This window comes from Diprion similis, chromosome 2 (genome assembly GCF_021155765.1).
Source record: "Diprion similis isolate iyDipSimi1 chromosome 2, iyDipSimi1.1, whole genome shotgun sequence".
NCBI classification, from domain to species: Eukaryota; Metazoa; Arthropoda; class Insecta; order Hymenoptera; family Diprionidae; genus Diprion; species Diprion similis.
The window spans coordinates 16057642-16065606 of NC_060106.1; the positions used below are offsets into that span (position 1 = coordinate 16057642).

Consider the following 7965-nt stretch of genomic DNA (forward strand, 5'->3'; position numbering starts at 1 on the left):
TGGATCGAAGTGAATAATAGAGTTCATGGTTTTTCGTTTTTCAGTGTTGAAGGTAACAGAATGAAGTGCGCCTGCTGTTACGCGAAATGGAAGGGTTCACTTCCCGATACGGAGCAATCGCGATTTCCCGACTTCTCTTTTCTCGTTGATAGTGAGAGCGAATTAACACCGGAAAACGCAGCGAAATCCGAAAGCAACTTATTGAAGGTGATGAAAGTCTCTGGCCAAGATCAAGAACAAGAAAAACATAAGCATGGGAATTGTGAAAAAAAGAATAAACCTCATGGTATTTCGGGACCTTTTGTCAAGAACTCCAAGTCCGGGAATACGGTTCAGGCTTTCATCGTTCAGACCGCTATGATGACAAACGATACGAAGCCTTCGACCCTGGAACCAGAACCAAAAATGATTGTATCTTCTGATCGGAACACCGATTCTTTTCTGGGCAAATCTGAATATCCTCATTCCTCGAGAAGCGAGCCTTCCAAGCGAGCAGCACGTGCTATGGGATTAAAATCGTCTAAAAGGGCTTTGTCAATGAAAGTGGGACAACAGCCGCGAAATGCTTCGTATCCCATCGATCGAAGGTCGCGATTAAGTCGAAAGTCGTCGGTGAAAAAAATTGCAGATAAATCAATGAGAGCTAAAGCGAAACCCTTCGCTGTGAGAATCTCTTCCGATCAAATCGACCAATGGGAAAGCTACAAAGGATCGTCCAGTTTTTCAAGCTTGAATAATGAGAACGTGGACAGTGAGCGTTCGAAAAAGCCAGACTCAAAGATAGCCTTGAAAGACGATGAGTCATCACCAATGTGTCAGTTTAAAGTGAGTTGAGTACATAGCGTTTCAAAGAACAATAAAACCAGTATACGAAAATGTTGTAGAATTTCTGGGATACAATTTTTACCTTTTTGAATTTTTGATTCCTTTTTTTCTTCTACTAGCCTTGGAAAGCGTCCCACGATCCCGGCTACCTGGACCCAGATCGCATAATATTACGACGAATGACGAATCCTCAGAGAATCTTGGTAGGGCAAATGTGCGCTTCCTTGAAAACAAGAAAGATCAACATGGAAGGTGGATTATATTACCTAATGATACAGTTTCTGGTTTGCCGATTTTCAAAGCTTTTACATAGGTGTATAAACGCTTTCTGTATCGCCTGATATATTGAACGAGCATGCCGCATGCTAATCTCGACGTTCTACACGAATGATATGGTTTATACTTTCGAGACGTTGAACCGCCCTGAATGTTGATTAGAAATAATTAATTGGATCGCGGTAAGAGAATGGCATTGGAGAAATTGCCTTGCAGAGCGTATCGAATGTCAAGGATAAATATAAAGCATCGGACAAGGTACACACTGCACTGGCTATGAAGATTGGTCGGTACGAGCATATCTAAATAAGCATACCTGTACGTGAAAATTTACGAAAGTAGAAACCATATCCTTCGATAATAATTCACAATGAATTTCTGTAGATTTATAAAAATTAAAGATATGTAATAGTTGGCCAGCGATAACGTGGTCCGGAAGTCAAGATGATCGGTAATTATTCAATATTCAATCGGCACAAATCGCGTTGCAATAGTCACGATCAGTAGCAATTTGTATGATAATAATAACGATACCCTCGCCACGAATCAGTGGATCTTGTGGTCGCCGAAGCTCTCCGCAGTTTCTAAGACCTATTATACACATTACATATCCATATACATGTTTGCCGATGCGTCAAACAAATGTCTTGACGATAGATATGTATTGATTAATCCGAGAAAAAGAGAGTTCCTGCGATATTCGGGTAATGCATGGAGTAGACTTGAGTTCCAACTGACTCAATGAAACACGATCTAATTGATTGAACTTCAACGAGCAGCCAGAAAGAAAGTTGATACCGTTCGTTAATCTCGTTTTTAGTGCTTTTCGTTGCTCAAGCCTAATCCACTTTATTTTTTTTATCTCTGGAACCGGCAGGTTTGGTGAGGGAGAAAACACCGTTAGCGGCACTGATTGCGCCCGTGTTCTCTAACGAGATTATCAGAATCCTGACTAAGGGAATACGCGGAGTGGGGTCCAGGAAGAGGGAAGTGGCGGAGGAAAATGACGAAGACATAGCTATCGTCTCCGAGAAGCTAACTGGCCCAGTTCTCGCCAGGGTAATTCTGGCCTAGGCCTTAAACATAATAACGTAGCACCGTGTGATCGATCAGTTGTACCTACCTACCGTAAGGTATTTTAAGCACGACTGCTGGATCACGCGACTATCAGCTGTAACGAGCGAACTATCAACTGGATCGTGCGAATTGATTTCTAAGCACGAAACTTTGCGGGGTTTTGTCGGACGTGAATTGGGTTGAGCAAACCTCGTCGCACTTACCGATACCATCGCTGCAGTGTGAACCCTGGTTTATAAAGTCGCAAATATGGATAAAAAACAGAAATTATAATTTTTATTTTGAACAGATGATCGTAAGTCGCGAGTTTTTTCGCATCTGACGTCAGGTCTCCATAGCTATAATGAATTTAATTACACCCTCAGTTTAATTTAGACGTGAATAGATAATTCGCGATTGTCTTGAAAGAAATATTAACTTACAGATCCGTCAAGCGGTCGCGGAAAATGAAACACAGCGAAAACTGCATTCTTTCTTGAAAAGTCAACTTTGAAGCTGCGTATTTACGGGAAGATTACCTAGAACACAAGGTACCCATACGCTTTAGGCGTAAACTGTGTAAGCACATACCCTAGATAATGGTGTTTTTTTTTTGTTTGTTACTCTAATTGTTGTTACAGTCGTGAGAATGTTGTTCCTCGATTTATTTGACTCAATTTTTATAATTGAGGGCTTGCATGCGTATATAAGGCTCTTTATTTTTACAATTGTGCATTTACACCAACTGAGATATAATTCATAATTTCATTCACACCTACTAAATCTGAAGTTCATACAATACTGTTGTGACTAAGTGGGATTACCATCATCTTAATTAACGACGAAAGAATGATGAGGTAAAATAATTTTCAACTCCAACCGTGTTGACTTATAATACATTTATAGCATTTACTTATGCCACTTTTTAACTTTCAAATGATGCATATTTTGATTACTTCGTTTTTTTCCTTTTCCAGGAAAACATTTCATACAACTTGTAAGAAACAAACTTATAGATTTTTAAAACGACGATTAGATAATTGCTTTAAGGTGCGCAAAGTTGAGTCTAAACTGTGATCATACATATATCGTAATTTGAAGTGAGATATTTGTGACAAACGACTGACATCTGAATAAATGGTTGCATTCAATTATGATTTGTTTATTGATTTGAATATGGCAAAAACCTTTGGCACTATAGTATCTGTTGTTTGAGATTATTCTCGCTTCGTTATCGCGTTCGACCAGAACTCAGCACTGTTGTACGTGCAACGTGCATTCAAACTAATTTGGGCGGAAACGCATTTTCACGAGCGTTTCACCGGGCTTCACGTTTGTACTGAACATTGGACAGAAATACTAAAAAAAAAAAAAAAAAAAAAACAAACAATATAAATGTGCGAACATCAAACTGTCACAGAAAATTCATCAAAAATCTTTCTTATCTACATAGTGTCGCATCCAATTGTGGAAGCCAAGGCAATAAGAGTTTCATTTTCCGTCTATAATTCGGATCTTTCGCTATGGGATTCCTCTCCAAGTACACTGTTTGGAGTTTTTTATTAGCTGTCAAATTTTCCACAGTAGCCCAGTCCTCGACGTGATTATCATTCATCTGAAAAATGTCAAGTTAGGATAAAAACTACGGGAAAGAAAAATGCTGGGTAAATAATACAACGTTTCTGCCTTTTTGATATTTCATCAAAGTAAAAATAAGTGGTAAGGATTTTTTTAAAATATCAAACTTACCCAAAAATCTTCGAGGTTACTCAAGTGGTCAATGTTTTGAATTTTTTTTATTCTGTTATTAGCAACATCGAGTGTTGTTATATCTGAGCAATTGTCCAACCCTTCGATACATGTTAATCCATTCTCTGACAAGTAGAGCTGCTCCAGTTTAGTTAAAGTTTGCAAATTTTCAATTTTCGTAAGACGGTTGTCTTGCAGACTGATTACTCTGAGATTTGTCAAATTTTCGAGATTTTGTATTTTGGTAATTTTGTTCTTACCAAAAAATAAATTCGACAGGTTGTTCAACCCGTCTAGATTTTTAATTTCTCTTATTTTGTTATCACCCAGTTCAAGGACGGTAAGATTTTTCAGATGAGATAAATTCTCAATTTCGGATAATCTATTCGATGAAAGGAACAGCTTATCTAATTTGGTCAAATTATCCAGACCCTCCAATTTCTTGATACGATTGAACGAAAGATCCAGGACTCTGAAAATAATGTCAAGATTATTCTAACAATACTAACACTAAACAATGCTGATTCTTGTTATTAATACAAAGTAAAATACTCACTCGAGATTAACAAGCGCATCTAAATTCTCTATAACAGTAATTTGATTATCGCGCAATTCCAGTTCAACTAATGTAGTTAAAGTCTGTAAGTTTTCAATTTTTTTTATCAAGTTCCATGTGAAACATAAACGTTTTATTTTAGTCAGTGGTTCCAAGTTCTCCAATTTTGTCAAACGAGAATGATTCAGATCCACTTCCTGAAAAGAATTAAAACCATGTAAAACTAGTTATTTGCTCATCTATACAACTAATACATACAGGATGCGATAAGAATTACATACCTGGTCTTAAAAACAACCGACAAATCTACTCAAATTTCAATGAAGAATTTTGTCAAGAAACTTTTCCATTTTGTGACGTGTAATTCTGTGATTTAATACAATTAATGCAATTATCAAATCAAGCTAGTATAGCTTAATACAAAAATTTGAACTGAGAGAAATCATTCTTCAGTCAGGATTGAATTCTAAAAATTACTGCGACAAATCAACATTTCGAATTCCATACGCAATCATTGGGTGGTGAGTGTGAAATATGAGTCTTAATTGGCTAAGCTGCTGATGGTTACGAGCTTTTGTTCCATTCGTAACCTCAAAAACGAATGTTCAAAGAAACAGAGTCGGCATTGTGTTAATTACATGTAATAACGAGACGAGGGTGGTGAGACGAAGCTGGCAATTTCCGTAATTGCATATGATGCCCTAATTTTCCAATTGACTTTAAACGATTCGCAATGTCAAACCTATTTTCAGCCAATAAACATCGGGGCGCCAACGGCGGATGGGCAGCGTTGTCGGCGTTGCCGGAGTAATTTAAAAGTAACCTAACTAACCTCGGTATCCGGATCGATAATCAATATTTCCCCCGGTTTTCCATCCTCGATTTCTGTCACCTCTTTTTCGGAATCCTCCTCAACGGACGCCTCCCCATGTTCCTCGTCTATGTAACAAACGTAACCGTAACCATAACATAACCTTAATTAAGTAAGTTATGAAAATATAGTTACTTCTATCGTATGATATACCAATTCGTTGATATTTACCGTTGTTAGCCATCGTCCGCTGTTTATGATCGCGATATCGACAATCAACCGACACTTGCAATTCAATTGTTTGTAAAAAATTATTCCAAAATTAGACACAACTTAAACATTGATTAAACTCAGACGCCGGATGAATCAACTACCCACGCACCCAAGAGGCAAGAAATGAGTAGTGACAGTTAATCACGCTCGCCTGCGTCACACTCGATATACGTATATCGAATTATCCTCAATTCCGATTCTCGGTAATCGATATACGTGATCTAAAGCCAACGTCTCGCGTGACACACTCACCGCCTTAATTTGAATGATTCACTCCCATCCCGGTTACTCCGAACTTTTATAAAAAGGTCTGCAGAATACGTTAAAATTTATTTTACGCAATTTCGAATTGATAAAACCCCCCATTGACTTTACACGGTATCACCATACAATTGAGTCGGAATTATTGAGCTGTAAAAAAATACTCGAAATCCGTCAACACTCTGCCGTTGACGGAATATATAGGTATCTTCAGTCAACGACTTTGCACTGATGATTGAGTTTTGTCAGTTATATAAATTTTCGAAATCGCGCGGTCTTCTACCATATTTTGCAGTGTTGAATTCTTACGTTATCGCTATTTGGATCACTGTCGATTTGAACACGTTGCATAATATTACAGGATAACTACAGGAATTATAAGTTGAGGATTACACGCAATCGGATAAAGAACTTTGGAATATCGATTAAAGTTTTTTTTTTTAAAGAAATAAACTTTTGAAATAAACTTATATATTACGTATTGTGAGAATAAAAAATTGTGTCGTTACTTTTATTCCATAACTCGTTTATCTTTTCCGAATGAAACCTATGAGTCATTACAATCTCGTGATGAGATAATAATTTGTGCAGCAAATATTTCACAGTTGATTTTCCAATTGTAACTGCGGAAAATTTGCAGATATTAATTTTTGATACTTTTGCTAACTTATTCTTAGTTGCAAGGAATGAGGATTCACACAATCTCTCATAAGAAGTTATCTCCTCTTTGGTGAATATAGTGGCTCCTTGTCTACCATGTCATCCAACTTAATCTAAAATTCTTATTGAACTATCAAATCCAAACATAAATACTCGACATAATTTAATAACAGTATGATCCTATACTTGTGTGAACACATAAATAAACGGACATCGAAAAAAGGACACACAGCTGAATTGAAAGTCTGAATTGAGCGCACAGAATCATTTTAGGTTGTAATGTGTTTGCCAACTCATTACAGACTCCGCTTTGACAGCAAACTTATCCTTTTCGAATGATAAAATTCGTTGACACTCATACAGGCAGAGTTGAGCTAACAGAAGATTTGAACATCCTTGTGAAAAACATGAGTCCTGTTGTACCGCCTGGAATATGGCTAACCAAAAAAGACAGCATGGCTATCAGCTGCATTACCGCGCACAGAACTGTGAACGGTGTCGACTGTAAATGTAACGCACAATAAAGGGTACCGATCAACGTTGTAAAGTATGAAATAGTGAAGCACCTTCTTTCTGCGGTGAATAGCGATCGCAGATAATTCATTGGACCCCATAAGAAGCAGAAGCTGAAAGAACACAAGAAATGAGACGATTGTCATATTTGAGTTTGCAAAGCAATGCTATGCTCGTTTGAAAACTGGGAAATTGAATAATAAATCAAGGTAAGAGACGAACATAGCATTGCGCCAGGCTTCAAATGACAACAAAATACCTCATCAAAAAGAATAGGCTCCCCAGAGAGTAGAGAAGTGCAAATTTTCTTGCTTTCAGCAGCAAGACAGGAATGTAGATTGCCGACAAACAGAAGCATAGGACTCCCATGAAGAAGCATACAGCAAAGGCAGTCAGTCGTTGCAGTCTTGACTAAAATAAAGAATTGGTGAATCAGTCCGGAGAAAGGCTTCAAGCCGCAATACAATGCATCTGATTGATAAAGGAATGATAGAAGATAGACGATACACTGCTCGGCCATATGAATAACTGTTTTCAGTGCTATTTTTCATATAACTGCATCGAACCTTGGGTTCAAAATATGACATTTCTAGGTTATGGCGAGAAGGATTATACCGACCATGCTGGGACAGCAGTCCTTCTTAGTCTCTTTGAACCATCCAGCCTCCTCTTGCGGCTCCTCTTCCCCTCTTCCTAGCCATTTTCCCAAAGACGATTTCGGTATCGATACCGAGGGTATACCAATTTTGAATTGCTTTTCATTTTTACTGCTGAGAAGATATTCGTTCAACTCTTTGTTTAGGTCGGCCATCGTGATACGTGGCCATGTTGAGAGCCGTGTAAAAAAATTGTCGATAAAGAAGCTCGCCTCGGTGGTAACCCTTAGATTAGACCTAAGAGTTCTCTGTAACATAGTATGTAACCACTAATATTGCTATTTACATGCTATTTACCATGATTTACTCACTACATCAAACTCTTACAA

At 37.8% G+C, this 7965-nt stretch overlaps 3 protein-coding genes across 4 annotated transcripts; 1 reads left to right on the plus strand and 2 right to left on the minus strand.

Annotated features, from left to right (window-relative positions):
- The first annotated feature begins 60 nt into the window (after nucleotides 1–60).
- Nucleotides 61–2726, plus strand: LOC124416137. Its single transcript, XM_046897031.1, has 4 exons — nucleotides 61–825; nucleotides 945–1077; nucleotides 1979–2160; nucleotides 2603–2726. The coding sequence occupies exons 1-4, from the start codon at nucleotides 61–63 to the stop codon at nucleotides 2669–2671; spliced, it is 1149 nt and encodes a 382-aa protein (XP_046752987.1). The 3' UTR covers nucleotides 2672–2726.
- Nucleotides 2727–3155: 429 nt separating this feature from the next.
- Nucleotides 3156–5682, minus strand: LOC124415986 (protein phosphatase 1 regulatory subunit 7-like). 2 transcript variants are annotated; one of them, XM_046896778.1, is made up of 5 exons: nucleotides 5487–5547; nucleotides 5295–5401; nucleotides 4463–4659; nucleotides 3907–4378; nucleotides 3156–3772 (listed from the first exon to the last, which is right to left on the minus strand). In XM_046896778.1, the coding sequence occupies exons 1-5, from the start codon at nucleotides 5515–5517 to the stop codon at nucleotides 3599–3601; spliced, it is 981 nt and encodes a 326-aa protein (XP_046752734.1). In that variant the 5' UTR covers nucleotides 5518–5547; the 3' UTR covers nucleotides 3156–3598. The 2 variants fall into 2 exon arrangements, with proteins under 2 accessions (XP_046752734.1, XP_046752735.1); XM_046896779.1 differs by having other exon boundaries at nucleotides 3158–3772; nucleotides 5505–5682.
- A 576-nt stretch (nucleotides 5683–6258) lies between these two features.
- On the minus strand, nucleotides 6259–7877 carry LOC124416030 (protein transport protein sft2). Its single transcript, XM_046896853.1, has 3 exons — nucleotides 7600–7877; nucleotides 7240–7391; nucleotides 6259–7093 (listed from the first exon to the last, which is right to left on the minus strand). The coding sequence occupies exons 1-3, from the start codon at nucleotides 7789–7791 to the stop codon at nucleotides 6823–6825; spliced, it is 615 nt and encodes a 204-aa protein (XP_046752809.1). The 5' UTR covers nucleotides 7792–7877; the 3' UTR covers nucleotides 6259–6822.
- Between the last annotated feature and the right edge of the window lie 88 nt (nucleotides 7878–7965).

Coding starts and splice junctions, on each gene's coding strand:
- LOC124416137 (XM_046897031.1), top strand. CDS start 61: ATGAAGTGCGCCTGCTGTTACGCGAAATGGAAGGGTTCACTTCCCGAT. Junction 826..944: donor CACCAATGTGTCAGTTTAAA/GTGAGTTGAGTA, acceptor TTCTTCTACTAG/CCTTGGAAAGCGTCCCACGA. Junction 1,078..1,978: donor AAGAAAGATCAACATGGAAG/GTGGATTATATT, acceptor TGGAACCGGCAG/GTTTGGTGAGGGAGAAAACA.
- LOC124416030 (XM_046896853.1), bottom strand. CDS start 7,791: ATGGCCGACCTAAACAAAGAGTTGAACGAATATCTTCTCAGCAGTAAA. Junction 7,392..7,599: donor AGGACTGCTGTCCCAGCATG/GTCGGTATAATC, acceptor TCTTTATTTTAG/TCAAGACTGCAACGACTGAC. Junction 7,094..7,239: donor AGCCTATTCTTTTTGATGAG/GTATTTTGTTGT, acceptor GTGTTCTTTCAG/CTTCTGCTTCTTATGGGGTC.
- LOC124415986 (XM_046896778.1), bottom strand. CDS start 5,517: ATGGCTAACAACGGTAAATATCAACGAATTG. Junction 4,379..4,462: donor GATGCGCTTGTTAATCTCGA/GTGAGTATTTTA, acceptor CATTATTTTCAG/AGTCCTGGATCTTTCGTTCA. Junction 3,773..3,906: donor GTAACCTCGAAGATTTTTGG/GTAAGTTTGATA, acceptor GACATTTTTCAG/ATGAATGATAATCACGTCGA.